The 18,568-nt window shown below is 38.8% G+C and overlaps 1 protein-coding gene across 2 annotated transcripts in view; it reads right to left on the bottom strand.

Moving 5' to 3' along the window:
• Positions 1-18,568, bottom strand: part of VPS35L (VPS35 endosomal protein sorting factor like) — a 156,765-nt gene that overhangs the window by 62,889 nt on the left and 75,308 nt on the right. For both annotated transcript variants that reach the window (XM_053695001.1, XM_053695002.1), the window contains exons 19-26: positions 17,644-17,724; positions 17,455-17,517; positions 17,272-17,357; positions 15,384-15,464; positions 12,511-12,574; positions 7,962-8,060; positions 6,009-6,086; positions 3,457-3,571 (exon numbers count right to left, since the gene is read on the bottom strand). In XM_053695001.1, the coding sequence (XP_053550976.1) occupies positions 3,457-3,571; positions 6,009-6,086; positions 7,962-8,060; positions 12,511-12,574; positions 15,384-15,464; positions 17,272-17,357; positions 17,455-17,517; positions 17,644-17,724 (667 nt within the window). The remainder of the gene's footprint in view (positions 1-3,456; positions 3,572-6,008; positions 6,087-7,961; positions 8,061-12,510; positions 12,575-15,383; positions 15,465-17,271; positions 17,358-17,454; positions 17,518-17,643; positions 17,725-18,568) is intronic.

Raw genomic sequence — 18,568 nt, 5'->3', positions numbered from 1 at the left:
TGTTTAGACACTTTAGGTCTAGAATCGGGCGAAAAGTACCCTCCTTCTTTGGGACCACAAAAAGGTTTGAGTAGTACCCTAGACCTCTCTCTGATAGAGGTAACGGCACAATTACTCCTAGGGAGGAGAGATCCCTCACGCACCCTAGAAAAGCTTTTAGTTTTTCTGGTCTTGAAGACAGGTTTGATAAGAGGAATCTGCCCCTGGGTGGATGAGATTTTAAACCTATCCTGTAACCCTGAGCGATGACCTCTAGAACCCAAGGGTCTTGCACGTCCCCCAACCAAGCCTCCACAAAGAGAGATAGTCTGTTCCCAACACGATCAAACACTGGATCGGGGGCCGCCCCTTCATGCCGACTTTGTTTCGGCGGGCTTCTTGTTCTGCTTGGATTTATTCCAAGATTGAGATGGTTTCCAAGTACCCTTGGACTGATCAGGCTTCGCGGAGGGCTGCTGGCGTTGGGATTTATCTGAACGAAAGGGACAAAAATTAGGACCTTGTCCTTTAGGTTTATTCTTCTTATCTTGCAGTAGAAAGGCACCCTTGCCCCCAGTGACAGTGGATATGATAGAGCTCAGGCCTGGACCGAAAAGTATCTTCCCCTTAAATGGAAGGGAAAGCAATCTAGATTTTGAAGTCATGTCTGCAGACCAAGACTTCAGCTAGAGAGCCTTACAGGCTAGAACAGAAAAACCTGATGTTTTTGCATTCAGGCGAATAATCTGCATATTTGCATCACAGATTAAAGAATTAGCTACCCTCAAGGCCTTAATTATTTCCTGGATCTCGTCGAGGGGAGTTTCCACCTCGATCATTTCCGATAGTGAGTCGTACCAATAGGTAGCAGCTCCAGCTACCGCAGCAACCGATGTTGCAGGCTGAAACAAGTACCCCATGTTCTGAAACATTTTCCTTAATAGAGTTTCTAGCTTCTTGTCCATGGGCTCCTTAAACAACGATCTATCCTCAAGCAGGATAATGACGCGTTTAGTAAGCGTGGAGATAGCTCCATCCACCTTAGTTACAAACCCCCACAACTCTATTTGAGAGTCTGGAACGAGGAACATTTTTTTTTTAAACGAAGAAGGGGAAAAAGAAGATCCTAGTCTCTCCCATTTATTCTTAATAATATTTGCCATCTTTACAGGAACCAGGAAAGTCTGTGGCACCACCCTGTCCTGTTCTTTGGGTAACTTAAGTTCCGGAACCTCTAACGTAGCCAACACTTCTTTTAATAGAAAGCGAAAGTGCTCGATCCTAAATCTAAAATCTGGTTCCTCCGCAGCCAGAGGTTTAGAGGCAACAGATTCCGACCCAGAAAGAGCCTCCTTTGAAGTATCAGAGGAGTCTTCATCAGCGGATAATCTAGTATCAGATAAATCCAACAAATTGGTAGATGAACCCTGGGAAGGATAGCAATATTTAACCTTTCGCTTGCGCTTAGCAGGGCGAGGTAAAGCACTGAAGGCCGCAGACACTGACGTTTGTAACTGTTCAGAAAAGTCTGGCGGTAAAAGCCCCCCCCCCCCCCGAAAGAGGATTAGCAGTGCAATGGGAGGCTGAATGTGTAGTAGGAGATGATTGCAGGGAACGCACCTCACGGGACGGAGATCCCTCAGAGGTGGACAGCTCAGTGGTACTAAACATCTTTGTCTTGTTAGATATCACTACCTTATCGAGGCATGTGTAACATAATTGGGCAGGCGGGTATACAGTAGCCTCCTCACAATAAAAGCGGGTATTAGCTTTAGGAAAAGAGGGAGTACCCTCTAACGCATCAGAGTCCTCCATAGCTTGCACTTTTAAGATGGACACTAGAACAAGATAAATGGCACCTTTATAACCCCAATGGCAGGGGCACTCAACACCTCCTATGACCCAGGCCCCACAGAGAAAACCGCTTCTCCTGTAAACCGCATGGTAAGGAAAGAGGAAGTCAATGAGACCACACCCGGTCACATGGAGTGCCATGCAGGACCGCCCCAGTCCGTTCAGTTATCTCCAAAACAAAAGTAAAATATAAATGTTCCATACCTGCCTGAGCATCATCTCACACATATTGCAGCATAAAACATAATAAAGCAAGTTATGTATAAGTCCCCTCTGTTCAATAACCTCCTTCCGGAGATATTACCCTTGATATACATAGTTACATATACCGGATAACACTACATACAGTGTCGGGCACTTTTACACATGTACAATAAAATTGAGGTACTGCCTCAATTTTTTTGGTGCAAGATTTTAGAACTTCCCAAGCTCTTCCCCTCGTGCTCAGCAGGCTCTCAGATGATCAGGGACATTTTTGAAGCTGGGGAGCTCATTTTCAGAAGTTTCTAAGCTTCATTCTGTGCAGAGCTCAAGAAGTTAACTTTATCGCACCAAAACTGTGCTGTTTTCTACTTTCCTTCAAAGGCGGTGGCCATCTTTGATGACACAATGCAATTTCTCCTCAGAGACTAAGAGTGGTAAGCACCTTTAATAACTAGAGTTACAGTAAACATACATTTAAAACCTTTTCTTGACTCAAATTGTCATTTGTTATATTTTAAAGTACAGTATTTCTTTTAAAGAGGCAGTACGCATTTTTTTCCTGATTCCCTCACAGGAACTTCATTCTTACACTGAGCTTTCTGCTTTCTCTTGTGATTCTCCTTACATGATTTTTTTTCATCAGGATAAAGAAGTTTTAAGAACAAACTACTCTGTTGTGTGGGGTATATTTCTCCTCCTGTAGGACTGGACTTTAATCCCACATATGATGGCTTGTGGACTCTCACCATCATGAAAGAAATTAATCTATCAGGTAAGCATACATTTTGTTATTCACTAGAAGCCTTGTGGGCCAGGAAGCCTTGTGGGCCAGGAAGAACTCCAGTTTGGACTGTTTCTTGCATATGTTCAGTTTAAGTATCCCTTAAAGGGAAAGACACGTGCACAAAAGAAAACGCTCTGATGTGTTAGAGGATTCTTATATTGCACTATTGCTTGCATATAACTCTGTGTTTAACTCTCAAATGGGTTACGCACATAGTTAAAGTCAGCTAGAGACCAGCAATGCACTACAGGAACCTGTCTGAACACATCTGGTCAGCCAATGTCAAAAGGCATATGTGTGCAGCCACCAATCAGCAGCTAGCTCCCAGTACTTAGGTATGCTTTTCAACAAAGGATAATGAGTGAACAAATTACATTTTTTTTTAATTATACATGCAGTCTGAATGAAGCAAACATTGTGGTTTCATGTCCTTTCTTCAGGAAGTCCAGCTACTCAAAATTATTTGGCGCTTCACTAATACCGTCTGGCTTTATTTGACAAATAAAACGTTTGCCTTGTTTCTAATCAAGAGTGTCCCATATTCAGCCTGAAACAAAGTACATTTATTTGCCCATTTTTACATCAGATTTTTTATTTAACAATACCAGAAAAAAAGCTGCATTATGAACACTCACCTTGGGAAAGGCACTGGTTTGCAAGAGCTACCTGGCCTGAGTGTAGGTACAGATTGAGCCGCGTGAAGATGCTGGTCAGTGACGGTATGGTGATGAAGCAAAAGGCAACACAAGCCTATGGAAACAAATATCAGAGAACCATGTTTTTAATGCAAAGCAAAATAGGAAAAAACTAAATAAATAAACTGTGTGCACCAAATGTGCCACAAATGATATATATGTGAAACAAAGTGCCAATTAAGAGTAGGTGCCGCTTCCTCTTCAAATGAAAAATCCCAAACTGGGAATAGAGTAATCTGTGAAGCAGAAAAAGATCACCTGATGAAACAGTCTTTGTACTGAGAAACGCGTTTTGATACTTTGTATTTTTATATCAAGCGTATTTTAAACGCATTGGTTTTTACATGCGTCAAACACCATCTTAGACTGTGTCCATCTGCTGCGACCATATATCAGCAAGGCTGGATTGGCCTACCAGGATACCAGGAGATTTCCCGGTGGGCTACAGCAGCTGGGGCTGCAAAACTACAATTTAAATGGGTGATTAATGGACGCAATTGGGTTAGAGGGTGCCTATATAACAACAATTTGGCACTTTTTTAATACAAACTAATATAATATAATTTTGATATAAAATATTGGGGGAAGGAGTATTCACCAACTTTTCTAGTTAATCAAATAAGCCAATGACAAATATAAAATAGCATCCATGTTTAAGCTAATGTTCAAACATTCATTGATCTTACCATGTTTGTAAATGAACTAATTTATTTATCAACATTATTGGCTAACATTTCTTGTACTGTATATATTTTTCAAGATCCTGTAAGCATTTTTTCAAGGAAATTGTATCTCTGTTTTTTTATCATTTATTTTTTATGTCTATTTTTTGTAATACCACCTAATGTATGAAATGGGCGCTTCCATGTGTGGTCCGGTTTGTGGTCCCTGATTGGTTGAGTCCGTCCTTAAATAAGCAGTGGTCTCTTACACCTGTATCCTATAACTAAGTGCCACTAGGGGCGTGAAACGCGTCAGGACAGTCTCTTCCTTGACCCCTGCATGTCTATGCAATTTTTAATCTTGTTTGAATAAAGCAGTTTTTTTTATTTTTCCCTCCGATGCTCAGGACATCTTATTTTTCATATCCCAGTAATCATCTTTGAGAAAAATGGGGTGTGCGCATTATACTGAGTCAACGGAAAATAGGGTTGGTCTCCAAATTTTCGAGGGCTGCTTTTTATTCCCAGTCCAGCCCTATATGTTAAGTTACTGTACACAAGGAAAGATTACCAACTAATATAACGTAAAACAAATAGAGGTAGGCGAGATGGAAGAATGTGGGGAAATGTTTCAGGTGAATTCAGTGTGCAGATATAGACAAATCTTGTAGAAGTGGCAATTCTAAAAAATAGTTTCTATGCTCCTTGGGATTGTAATTAATTATCTGAATCAATTTAGAATGACACTTTGTAGAGAAAAACAATGGAAATAAAACCCTGAATAGAAGATTAGTGTATCAAGCCTAGTAATGCTTATCAAGACATTTGTATAATACTTTACACTCATTACTAAGAGTGATCATGAAAAAACAACCTATATATTGTGCATGTTTGCATTTCCCAGCTTCTGTGATAGCTCTGCCCATACCCCCCAGACCATACTTAAAGCTCTGCATAGATCTTCATAACTATCATACATGGTTAAAGGGACATGGAACCCAAAATATTCATTTCATGATTCAGATAGAGCATACAATTTTAAACAACTTTCCAATTTACTTCTATTATCTAATTTGTTTCATTCTCTTGGTATACTTTTTTTGAAGGAGCAGTACTGCTTTGGGTTTCATGTCCCTTTAAGCCTACTTTGTGCCATATCAGAACAGAGGAAGCGCTAACACATAATGCAGGTTAAAGGGATAGGAAAGTCAAAATTAAACTCGCAGGATTCAGATAGAGCAGGTCATTTTAAGACACTTTTAAAATCCCTTCTATTTTAAAATGTGCTTTGTTCTCTTGGTATCCCTTGTTGAAAATGAATACGCACATTTCCTGCACTAGCGGGAGCTAGCTGCTGATTGGTGCCTGCACATATTTGTCTCTTGTGATTGGCTAAAGATGTGCTCAGCTAGCTGCCAGTAGTGCAATGCTGTTCCTTCAACAAAAGATAACAAAAGAATGAAGCAAATTTGATAATAGAAGTAAATGGGAAAGCTGCTTAAAACTGTATGTTCTATTCAAATCAGGTTTCCTGTCCCTTTAAACAATGGCTTCTCAATGCCGAACAGATAAAATATGTGCACATAACACCTTACACACTACTATATATACATTGCCTTGATGCAGAGATTGTAGGTTTTAAGGTGAAATCAGCATCAAACCTACAAAGCCCTCTTGGCTTTTAGCAAGATCTTCCGTAAAAAAATTATCTGGATAACTCTGGTTTCTTAAAACAGTAACAGATGTAAAACAGGAGGCTGTGAAGTGTAATTAGATGATTTCATATTAGGTGAGGTTGTCTTTCATTCTGTACATGGAAAACCCACTTACCCTGACAAATGAAGCTGTCTTCCGAGAATGATTTCCTTTCATAACGGTCTTTGTCTCCATTGCCAGATTATTCACACTCTAAATAGAAGACCAAGGTTAGAATTAGAGGAGCTTTGTCAGTACAAGTGGTATCTGCTCTTCAAAGGAAAACGTGAAACCCAAAAATATCAAACCATATCTAACATTCTATTTTGCATTATAATAAGAAATAACTTTATTTAAAGGGACATGGAACTTAGAATTATATTTGCATGATTCAGATGGAGTATACCATTTAAAAAATTTTTTTTAATTTACTTCTTTCATCAAAATTATCCTTTATTGAAACATAGCCCCTTTCCATGAGAGCATACTGAGGTAGGTTCAGGATTGTGCACGTGTCAAGCATTGTATAACATTTTTACAAACATTGTTGCCATATACTGCTTAAAGGAATAAGAAGGCCACAAAGTTTCCAGTTTACTTCTATTATAAAAATTAACTTGGTTTTTCTTGCCATGTAGAGCTCCAAACAAGTGCACAATAGATATTTAGGTATGCTCGCTCTTCAACAAAGAATACCATAGGAAAAAAGTACATTTGAGAATAGTAAATTGGAAACTTATTTTTGGGTTTCATACCCCTTTAATACATGTGCACACTTCTTTGCCTACTTCAGTACGCTCTCATGGAAAGGGGCAAATGTTTTACAAGGGTTAGCAAGTGAAAGTGGTATATTTCATACCAGAAATAAGATTGAAAATTGTATCTATTTATTTTACATTGTACGCTTGATCTGAATCATGAATGTTTAATTTTCACTTACATGTCCTTTTAAAGGGACAGTCTACACTAGAATTGTTATTGTATAAAAAGATAGATAATCCATTTATTACCCATTCCCCAGTTTTGCATAATCAACACAGTTATAATAATGTACTTTTTACCTTTGTGGTTAACTTGTATCTAAGCCTCTTCTGACAGCAAACTGATCACATGACTATTTATTATCTATTGACTTGCATTTAGTGCTGTGTTGTGCTGACTCTTAAATAACTCCTCGAGCGTGAGCACAATGTTATCTATATGGCTCACATGAACTAACAGTCTCCTGTTGTGAAAAAGCAAATAAAAAAAGCATAAGAGGCTGTCTGTAGTGGCTCATAAACAGGCAGAAATTTAGAAGTTTAAAGGTTATAAAGTATATTAATCTAGCAATGTTGGTTGTGCAAAGCTCGGGGGTTGGTAGTAAAGGCATTATCTATCTTTTTAAGCAATAACCATTTTAGTATTGACTGTCCCTTTAAGGGACTTACATCATTACATGTTCTGGTGAAAAAGGCTTTATAGATTACAAGAGTAACACAAGAACAAGAACTCAGCAGTGTAATGTTAAGATAATTAAGTTAAATACTATAAGATGTTCATATACAAGCAGCGTAAAGGGAAAGTCACCTGTGACAGGTATATTGCTCACTAGCACAGGAGAAGGCCACAGATAAAGTACTGTTTAAGGTTACGTAGCCATCTGAGACTATCCTCAGGAACATTTAAAGGGACATTAAACACTTTGAGCTGGTAATATAAAATGATAAATCATATATATATATATATATATATAAATATAGTCTGCAATATACTTCCATTATTTATTTTGTCCCCAGTTCCTGTTATAGTCCAGACAGACATTGGCTGCACACTCTAGTGACCTATTTATAACTGTCCCTTATTGGTCACAGAAAAGAAGGTGACCTAAGTTACAACATGGCAGCTCCCAATGTTTTACAGACACACATTTATTAGGTCAATATTTAAACAGCCAATGAAAGTTTAAAAAACTACATCTACGTGTTATTCTCAGACTAATAATTTCTTTGAATGCATCATTCTATCTAGCGTTTATTTAGTGTTTAATGTGTTGCCTATACAAATAGGTACAAGCAAACAGGGCAGGTATGCGTAACCATTACTCACATGGATTAACTGAACCAGAACAGGCTCCAGATTACAAAACATTGATCTGGCTTCCACGTAAAAGCTCAGCTGCTGCTCAAAGTCACGTCCAAAGGAGACCTTGGGAAAGATCGCAAGCAGAGAGAGGGAAACACGGGGAGAGAGGGGAAGATGGAGAGAATGGGAGAGAGGGAATAATCAAGAGAGAGACAGTGCAAAAGAAATTGTTCATCAGATAATTCTTTTGTATATTGAATTTTATTATACTTAGGGAAATAAACAATTATATCATATTTGTGTGTTTTTTATTGTGAAGAATAGGAGCTAATGTTTGGCCAAGGCAAATTAGTCTGATTATAGTCCTTTACCATCAGTTTGTTTACAGAACTACAAATAATAAAAGTACATTTTATTAATGTTTGTCAAGTCCTATTTAGCACTGGTGCACTTACTATAATAACGACTGAAAGATTAAATAGCATCACGACCAAGAACAGAAGAGCTTGACAAACAAGATATAAGATGTAAGATGAACTGATAGCGCCACCTACTGAAGCACTAATTCAGCACATCCACAGCCAACATATCATGCATGCTTTATACACTATTTTATTGTTATTTTTTGAAAACTAAGATATGTCTTTAAATGAAGGTAGCAGCAGGTCTCGCTATAATATGCAGAAATCAGACAACCTATGTGCAGGCCGGCTACAAATATCAGAATATCACCATTTATCTGGTCTGCTTAGACATCCAGGAATCTAGTAAGCCATTTATAATATTTGTTTAGCGACAATTCCTACTTTAAATGGTTTTGTATAATCACTACATCAAATTATTTCCTATTATTTAACGTATGGCTGACTCCGTCATCTGTTAGCTCTGTAGTTTCTAAAAACTTTGTAAACCTTTGGCGTAGGATATAAAAAAGTATTTTTTTTCCCTTTTTCTATTTAGGTGGTGCACGAAAAGGTGAAAGGAACAGATTTTTTTCTTCAGTTAACTATAAATGTTTCAAAAAAACACAGATAAACCAAGAGCACAAGATCAAGCACCAAGATCTACAGCTGTTTACACATTAAGGGCTAGATTATGAGTGGCTCGCTAACTGTTATCGGTTTTATCGCGGCTGTTTGCGCACTTCAGAAGAAGCACATGTATTACAAGTTGAAAGTGGATTCAAACAAGCAAGCTCGATCGCAATTTACACTCATCAGGTTAGCACGTTTTCAGGGTTGTTAACTGTTATGTTACGCAAAACAAAAAAGTGAGAAAAAAATACATTTCAAAGTAAAGTTCCAATCATAACACTGTCCGATAATTTTCTTTGGAAAATGATATTGCATAAAAAAGTTTTAAGGGCTCAAAACTGAACATATCAGCAGAGGTTATGGTAGAGGAGTATAATGTCGATTTGTAAAGGGAAGCAGCAGATGAATCCCTGCGGCCAAATTTACAGAGAGCCCTAGAATAGATTTCCCATAGGTGAAAACATGGCGTCATCAGGCAATACTCCCTTCACATCCTTCAGACGAACACTGTGCTTAAACTGGGCTTCAATATGCTTAAAAGCGCCTTTCACTGAAGAATGTTCTAAGTATTCTTAAATAGATAATCCATATAATATATAATCATCTATATACATAGGTATACAGGGAGTGCAGAATCATTAGGCAAATGAGTATTTTGACCACATCATCCTCTTTATGCATGTTGTCTTACTCCAAGCTGTATAGGCTCGAAAGCCTACTACCAATTAAGCATATTAGGTGATGTGCATCTCTGTAATGAGAAGGGGTGTGGTCTAATGACATCAACACCCTATATCAGGTGTGCATAATTATTAGGCAACTTCCTTTCCTTTGGCAAAATGGGTCAAAAGAAGGACTTGACAGGCTCAGAAAAGTCAAAAATAGTGAGATATCTTGCAGAGGGATGCAGCACTCTTAAAATTGCAAAGCTTCTGAAGCGTGATCATCGAACAATCAAGCGTTTCATTCAAAATAGTCAACAGGGTCGCAAGAAGCGTGTGGAAAAACCAAGGCGCAAAATAACTGCCCATGAACTGAGAAAAGTCAAGCGTGCAGCTGCCAAGATGCCACTTGCCACCAGTTTGGCCATATTTCAGAGCTGCAACATCACTGGAGTGCCCAAAAGCACAAGGTGTGCAATACTCAGAGACATGGCCAAGGTAAGAAAGGCTGAAAGACGACCACCACTGAACAAGACACACAAGCTGAAACGTCAAGACTGGGCCAAGAAATATCTCAAGACTGATTTTTCTAAGGTTTTATGGACTGATGAAATGAGAGTGAGTCTTGATGGGCCAGATGGATGGGCCCGTGGCTGGATTGGTAAAGGGTAGAGAGCTCCAGTCCGACTCAGACGCCAGCAAGGTGGAGGTGGAGTACTGGTTTGGGCTAGTATCATCAAAGATGAGCTTGTGGGGCCTTTTCGGGTTGAGGATGGAGTCAAGCTCAACTCCCAGTCCTACTGCCAGTTTCTGGAAGACACCTTCTTCAAGCAGGGTACAAGAAGAAGTCTGCATCCTTCAAGAAAAACATGATTTTCATGCAGGACAATGCTCCATCACACGCGTCCAAGTACTCCACAGCGTGGCTGGCAAGAAAGGGTATAAAAGAAGAAAATCTAATGACATGGCCTCCTTGTTCACCTGATCTGAACCCCATTGAGAACCTGTGGTCCATCATCAAATGTGAGATTTACAAGGAGGGAAAACAGTACACCTCTCTAAACAGTGTCTGGGAGGCTGTGGTTGCTGCTGCACGCAATGTTGATGGTGAACAGATCAAAACACTGACAGAATCCATGGATGGCAGGCTTTTGAGTGTCCTTGCAAAGAAAGGTGGCTATATTGGTCAATGATTTGTTTTTGTTTTGTTTTTGAATGTCAGAAATGTATATTTGTGAATGTTGAGATGTTATATTGGTTTCACTGGTAAAAATAAATAATTGAAATGGGTATATATTTGTTTTTTGTTAAGTTGCCTAATAATTAATTATGCACAGTAATAGTCACCTGCACACACAGATATCCCCCTAAAATAGCTAAAACTAAAAACAAACTAAAAACTACTTCCAAAACTATTCAGCTTTGATATTAATGAGTTTTTTGGGTTCATTGAGAACATGGTTGTTGTTCAATAATAAAATTAATCCTCAAAAATACAACTTGCCTAATAATTCTGCACTCCCTGTAGATATATATTATACCAACAAATATCATATATATATATATATTTATTTAAGAATAAGTAGAACATATTCTGCTATGTGAAGAACATTGGAACGTGAAATATTAAAATATCGGGTTAGTGCACTTGAGAAAATGCGATTGGGTTTGCCTGCGACTTGTTGGGTGTTAGGTGTTTTCCACTTTTCACGTTCCGTTGAAGTCTATGGGGGAATACGTTAACGCGGACGTGATATCCGGACTTTTCTGAGAGTGCAGGATTAGCGCACATGCAAAAACTTTTACTTTTCAACTTGTAATACTCAGGCTACCCGACGCACACAAAAAGCTTACTTCTAGAGAAGTTAACGCACGAGCGAGAGTGATAAATAGCGCGCCACTTATAATCTAGCCCTACGTAAGGTGAACATTGTGAATACCATAACCATTGTGACACTCAGCATATGTAAATCCTAACGCCTTCAACACCCACATGTGATAACCTATTTGGGGTAAATCAGTTAAAAGATAATGAAAAATCCAAATTAAACTTTCATGAGTCAGAAAGAGCATGTAAAAAAAAATCCACTTTACTTCTATTCTAAAATTAGCGTTGTCCTCTTGTAATCCTTTGTTGAAAAGTAAACCAAGATCATGCTCTGAGCACTCTATGGCAGCATTGCGTTATACTGCAGCAAAGCAATTGTGATAACAGAAGAAAATTAGCCTGATGAAACAGTGTGTAACACTGAGAAACGCGTTGCTGTTGTTTTTATTGTTATAATAAAATCTTTTAAAGGTTCTTTTAACTCTCCATTTGCTGCCGACCTATTATTTTCCCTATTTTGGGACTTTCTAACCAAGTTGGAGCTGTAGACTCTTCATCCAGGCCTCTGGACCTGTGGGACCGACCATTGCTGTACAGGCTCCCTTCCGTGCTATTTCTGGACTCTCCCTGGCGAGACGAGGATCCCCTTTGTGACATCATCTATTGGTCTACCGGACGACGGGTAGTTCCGGACTGCTGGTATTGCACAACTGTGCTTTACATCTTGTGAGTAGGATTCTTCTGTTAATCTTGTACCTGTTTTGAAGTAACTTTATGATCTGTACCATGTGGCGCCCTCTATTCTGATTTGTTTAGAAGAAAATGGACTTTTTTTAGCTGCATACTGCCTATCTGACTCACAAAAGTTTAATTATTATTTTACTGTATTGTTAATCACAAACACAGTACACAAGTCTGGTGTCATATAATGCTAGGGATGATAGACAGCTTATCGGGATTTACTTTGTATAACTGTATGTTTGAGCAGGGATTGCACAATCTGCACCTTACAGTTTTGCTCTGTGTATAAGGCCCTGATTGATACTCACCATTCTTATGAAGCCATTGATGAGATGAGCCAGCATTCGCTTTTCATCTTCGAGGGTCAGCGCACTGTACATAATGACACATTCTGCATGAACACAACAAGCTTGTGGTGCAATTCTATACAACTGCACAGTCATTATACAGAGATTTAAACGGTTATTATTTATATTGTTTCAGAAGTAAAACTCGCTAGGTGATGCCCTGTTTATGACACATATAAGTTTATCTACTCTGTGCAACTCTCAAAAGTGACTTTTTAATGGATGCCCCAAGCTGATTCTGCTGACCACCTAAAAATGTATCCAAAAGTGAGCTAAAATCAGCGAATATTAAAAGGGTGCAATGTTATTTGCTCAAATTCTCATTAAATATATTTATGTTAAATTATGCAGTTCATTTGTGCTTTGGATAGCAGGAAATATTATATCAGTATTACACTGCCCCCACCCGACTACTTTATAATGCCACCCAGCTGGCAACATTTTCTGTGCAGAACACTGTGACCCATTACATCATACTAAGGGCTCGATTTATCAAGCCTCCTCCTCCCTTCTGACTGCAGGGGACAAGAGAACCTGCAGTCAGTATTTATCAGACCTCTGCTTCCTAGCCTCTTCTCCAACTCTCAAGTGGAGAATTTCAGTCTCCCCGGTCTTGTCCGACCAGGGAGATTGACAGCTCCAGCCCGTGCGTGATTGGCTAGCGCTCGTGTGCAATGTTAAATTCTGGCAGAAGATTGCTGCCCGCCAGAGGAGAGCTGGGGCGAATATGTAAGCCCCTTTCCGCCCTTGCTTGATAAATCGAGCCCTAAGCAGCTAACTCAGAATACATGCCCTTTACCAATCCAGTTTCTCCTGCTAACACGCTGAAATGGTAAAGGGAAAACAGTTTTGTCTCCAGCTCACTTATTGTGCAATCTCCAAATAAAGATATGACTACTCTGCCTGCTATACCCCTTAACTGCTGGATTGATATACAGCTGCTGAACCCTGCCTGTCTGATTACTTTGCCTGCTATACCCCTTAACTGCTGGATTGATATACTGCTGCTGAACTCTGCCTGTCTGACTACTCTGCCTGCTATACCCCTTAACTGCTGGATTGATATACAGCTGCTGAACCCTGCCTGTCTGATTACTTTGCCTGCTATACCCCTTAACTGCTGGATTGATATACTGCTGCTGAACTCTGCCTGTCTGACTACTCTGCCTGCTATACCCCTTAACTGCTAGATTGATATACTGCTGCTGAACCCTGCCTGTCTGACTACTCTGCTTATTAACCCCTGTTGTTCTCGATTGCCTCTTTGTTGCCGAATCCTGCCTGCCTGACCATTCTAGTGGTGTGCCCTTGGACTGCTTTACTGTTGCCAAACCCTGCCTGCCTGACCATTCTAGTGGTTTGTCCTTGGACTGCTCTGCCGTTGCCGCTGGGGACTGTCCTGCCTGTGGTGTGTGCCACCTTCCTCATCTTACTAACTTTCTCTGCTATGGGATATTCCCTATCATTCCGGCTCAACGCCGGGATAACAAGACTACTGGCCGAGTTCGGTCTGATAGTGGAGTATCCCACGAGCATTACAATAATGCTGTAGCAAAGCAAATGCTGCAAACATAACACTGTAGAAAAGCAAATGCTGCAATCATAACGCTGTAGCAAAGCAAATGCTGCAATCATAACGCTGTAGCAAAGCAAATGCTGCAATCATAACGCTGTAGCAAAGCAAATGCTGCAATCATAACGCTGTAGCAAAGCAAATGCTGCAATCATAACGCTGTAGCAAAGCAAATGCTGCAATCATAATGCTGTAGCAAAGCAAATGCTGCAATCCTAACGCTGTAGCAAAGCAAATGCTGCAATCATAATGCTGTAGCAAAGCAAATGCTGCAATCCTAACGCTGTAGCAAAGCAAATGCTGCAATCATAATGCTGTAGCAAAGCAAATGCTGCAATCATAATGCTGTAGCAAAGCAAATGCTGCAATCCTAACGCTGTAGCAAAGCAAATGCTGCAATCATAATGCTGTAGCAAAGCAAATGCTGCAATCATAATGCTGTAGCAAAGCAAATGCTGCAATCATAACGCTGTAGCAAAGCAAATGCTGCAATCATAACGCTGTAGCAAAGCAAAAGCTGCAATCATATCGCTGTAGAAAAGCAAATGCTGCAATTATAACGCTGTAGCAAAGCAAATGCTGCAATCATAATGCTGTAGCAAAGCAAATGCTGCAATCATAACGCTGTAAGCAAAGCAAATGCTGCAAACATAACACTGTAGCAAAGCAAATGCTGCAAACATAACACTGTAGCAAAGCAAATGCTGCAATCACAATGCTGCAGGATTCACTAGGTTAAAGGGACAGTAAACAGATAGAGATTTTTAATTTACAAAACATGCCCTGCTGTCTTCTGAAGGCTAACCCTGCTACAGATATGTCTTCAGTTGGGTTTAACAACCACAAAACAATGCACTTCATACTAACATAATGACAGTGGCAAGCCATGCTGTCTGTAGACTCAAGCTCGGATTGGCTCCTCCAAAGTAAAAACGTTTAGCCTTGGTTAATATGTTATTCCATAGCAAGACAAGAGAAATGTCTTGTAATAACAAAATGTTTGCTGTCCCTTTAATTTTAGTGTTAAACTTTGGCCTTGTCTAGAATGATATGGCTGCTCATCACTGATACCCACAAAAGGCCAAAACCAGTCCTTCCCAGCTTTTCTTTGCAAGTTATTACTGTATGAAAACAAACCTGCTAGTGCTTCTGATAAAAGTAATATAAAACAACAAGCTTAACACTACAAAAGAACCAAATAAATAAAATATTATGACGCATCATTTACTTGGGGCCGCATATAGCGTGAGATGGGACTTACTTTACAGAGTCGTGCATGGTCTTGCACACGTGAAGGAGAGCATTAAGTATGACCGGATCTTTAGTAACTTCACGTTGATGTCTAATGAAAAGGATCAGAAAAGGTAAAAAACAAAACAACTGAATAAAGAAATAATTCTGTGGCTTGTGGAAGCAAGAATATGAATTCAGCACTGGTTGTACCGATGAACAATAAAACTGTAAAGGCAAAATTAAACTTCCATGATTACGAGTGTGCATTTCAAATAAAATAAAGATTTTCTTACAATATAAAATTTGCTTTTAGTATCTGTTGCTGAAGGGCATACCTAGGTAGGCTCAGGAGTGTGCACATGTCTTTAGTACTCTATGTCAGCAGTGATTCCAAAAATGTTTGTAATAATGTTAAACACATACATAAAGTAATTTGCTCTGTACTATTAGTATCTGTTGTTGAAGCATATACCTAGATAGGCTCAGGAATATGTGTTATGGCGACAGTGATTGCAAAAATCTTTCTAGCAATGTTATACCCTGCAAAGCAGTTAAACACATAAATAAAGTCAGCTATAAAGCAACAGTGCACTACTGAAGACAAATGGTGAGCATATGTGTGTAGTCACCAATCAACAGCTAGCTCCCAGTTGTGTATTGCTGGTCTTGAGCCTACCTAGGTATGCTTTTCTACAAAGAACACCAAGAGAACAAAGTAAATTTAATAAAAGAAATACAATTGAAAAGTCACTTAAAATGTTATGCTCTATCCGAATCATCAAAGTTTAATTTTGACTTACACGTCCCTTTAAATTGACATTGTAGTCAATATGTAATTGTAATATGTATTGTGTGTCTCTGAAACAAACCAGCATGTTCTTTTCAGGCTTGTAGAGTTGTACCCTTCTTCATCACTAGCGTTGTCCTCATCAGCTAATAAGCATTAGCTGCTGAACTTTTCACGCCAAAAAATATTTTTGACACATTTAAAGGGACAATGTAATAAGACAAGCAGACGATTAGAGTTCATTGCATTCAAAGTAGCTGCATGAACACCTTTTCATATTAGCTGATCTCCCCCACTGCCACAGAAAGATTGAGTTCTTCTGCTGCCAATTGTTTAAATAACTTTCCTATAGCAATACTGTAGCACTGAAATTGTCAATATAAGTGGGGGTTTCAATAGGCAAAATCACTTATTTCAAATGGCAAAATAAAGGTAAATGGGGTATGTTTGTAAGCAATTTTATATGCTACAGCTTGTAAAATGTATAACTGGGAACACAAAGGGGGGAATATTTGACAGTGCAATGTCTGTTTAAATGCTGTTTTTTATACACTGTACAATTCCCCTTTACTTTACTGTGCAGCTTTTCAAGGAGGAGTCACATTTTCTCTTCTGCACTTAAAACACTGTGGCTACCAGAGCAAATAGGTCTTTCTGGCAGTCAGTGGATAATTAGCTTGTTTTAAAAACCTTTTTAAGTAAACTCCTTAATGACCACAACGTACCATGTACGTCACAAAATTAACATTGTATTACTTTATCTCTTCTATACCCCACTGGGAGTGTAATTTCTTCTACTGGCTGTGTTAACACAGCTTGGCCTTGAGGCCAAAAACTTTAAGGATGGGTGGGGATACCACAGGCTAAATCAGCTATTTCAAATGTCAATATAAGGGTAATAAAAAACTTGTAAACAATTTAATACACTCCAGCAGCTAAAGTGGATCATTGGGAACAAATTAAAGGGGAGAATTTTTTTAAATAAAAACTGTCCCTTTAAGTGTTTTATAATGTGACGTTCAGATGATTATTATTTATGTTACAGGAGAACAGACTTATATTTTTGCATAGGATTTCCCTCGCACTTATTAGCAGATTTTGGTTATTTCAGTCGTTAAAGTATACTTACTTAATAAATACTTCCATAATGCATTTACACACCTCCACTCTCACACTCTCTTTCTGGAACATATCCAGAAACGGCAGGAATTTTTCCTAAAATAAATAAATAAAATACACATTTTTTTTTATTTAAAATAATTAAGAAAATTTCGTTTCTGCAAAACAAAGGTAAACCAATAAAACGACTTACTATGGAGAAGAGCACTGAGAAATCGTGGAAATGAGCTATGACTTTCGTTATTACCGACTGCAGCTGAAATGAAGAACATTACAATAAAAATATTAAGTCACATATTTCTAGTTGCAAAATTAGAACGTTAGAGACACTGATTTTCTGCAGAGACATCATAAGAGCAAATGTTCAAATTAAGTGCGTTACCTGTGGGTACGAATCTTCAAACGCACGGTCTGGGGTCATATGTTTTATGACATCAGCCAAAATGGTGTTGACTTCTCGCTTCTGTGCATTACAAGGGAAGAAGACACATCAGTCTCACAGCTGCTGCAAAACTTAAAGGGATAGTAAACCCAATTTTTTTTTTCTTTCATGATTCAGATAGACCATGCAATTTTAAGCAACTTTCTATTTTACTCCTATTATCAATTTTTCTTCCTTCTCTTGGTATCTTTATTTGAAAAACAGAAATGTATGTTTAAGAGCTGGCCCATTTTCGGTTCAGAACCTGGGTTGCATTTGCTTATATGTGGATAAATGTAACTAACCAGCAAGTGCAACCCAGGTCCTGAACCAAAAATGGGCCGGCTCTTAAACATACATTTCTGCTTTTCAAATAAAGATAGCAAGAGAAGGAAGAAAAATTGATAATAGGAGTAAATTAGAAAGTTTCTTACAATTGCATGGTCTATCTGAATCATGAAAGAAAAAAATTGGGTTTACTATCCCTTTAACTAGGAGAGCTCCAATTCTGTCCTCTCTCAGATTAAATACATGGTGGATCTGTCTGCAACACATTGGCCAGCAATATACTGCAGCCCTTTCTGTCCACAAATTAGTTCAAATGACCATAAATCAACAGAAACAAGACACGTGCCTTTCCTTTAGAGTGGCACAGCTTTTTCCTTTTATATCACATGTGTACACTTACCCTTTCTTCTTTAAAGGGACATTGTAGTTTAATGTTAAATGCTCTAATTCATTACAATATTCTGCTATTAAACAAATGCTTGTTGGAAAACCTGTGATTAAATCCTGGCAAAAAAATGCAAGCACCAGTTGCCCTCCTAAATAGTTCCTAATCAGGGCACAGCTGGTGATAGGCCCCTCCTGATTGGCACATTACCCT

This window comes from Bombina bombina, chromosome 11 (assembly GCF_027579735.1).
Source record: "Bombina bombina isolate aBomBom1 chromosome 11, aBomBom1.pri, whole genome shotgun sequence".
In the NCBI taxonomy this organism is placed as follows: Eukaryota; Metazoa; Chordata; class Amphibia; order Anura; family Bombinatoridae; genus Bombina; species Bombina bombina.
This window is presented reverse-complemented; position numbering and strand designations above follow the sequence as displayed.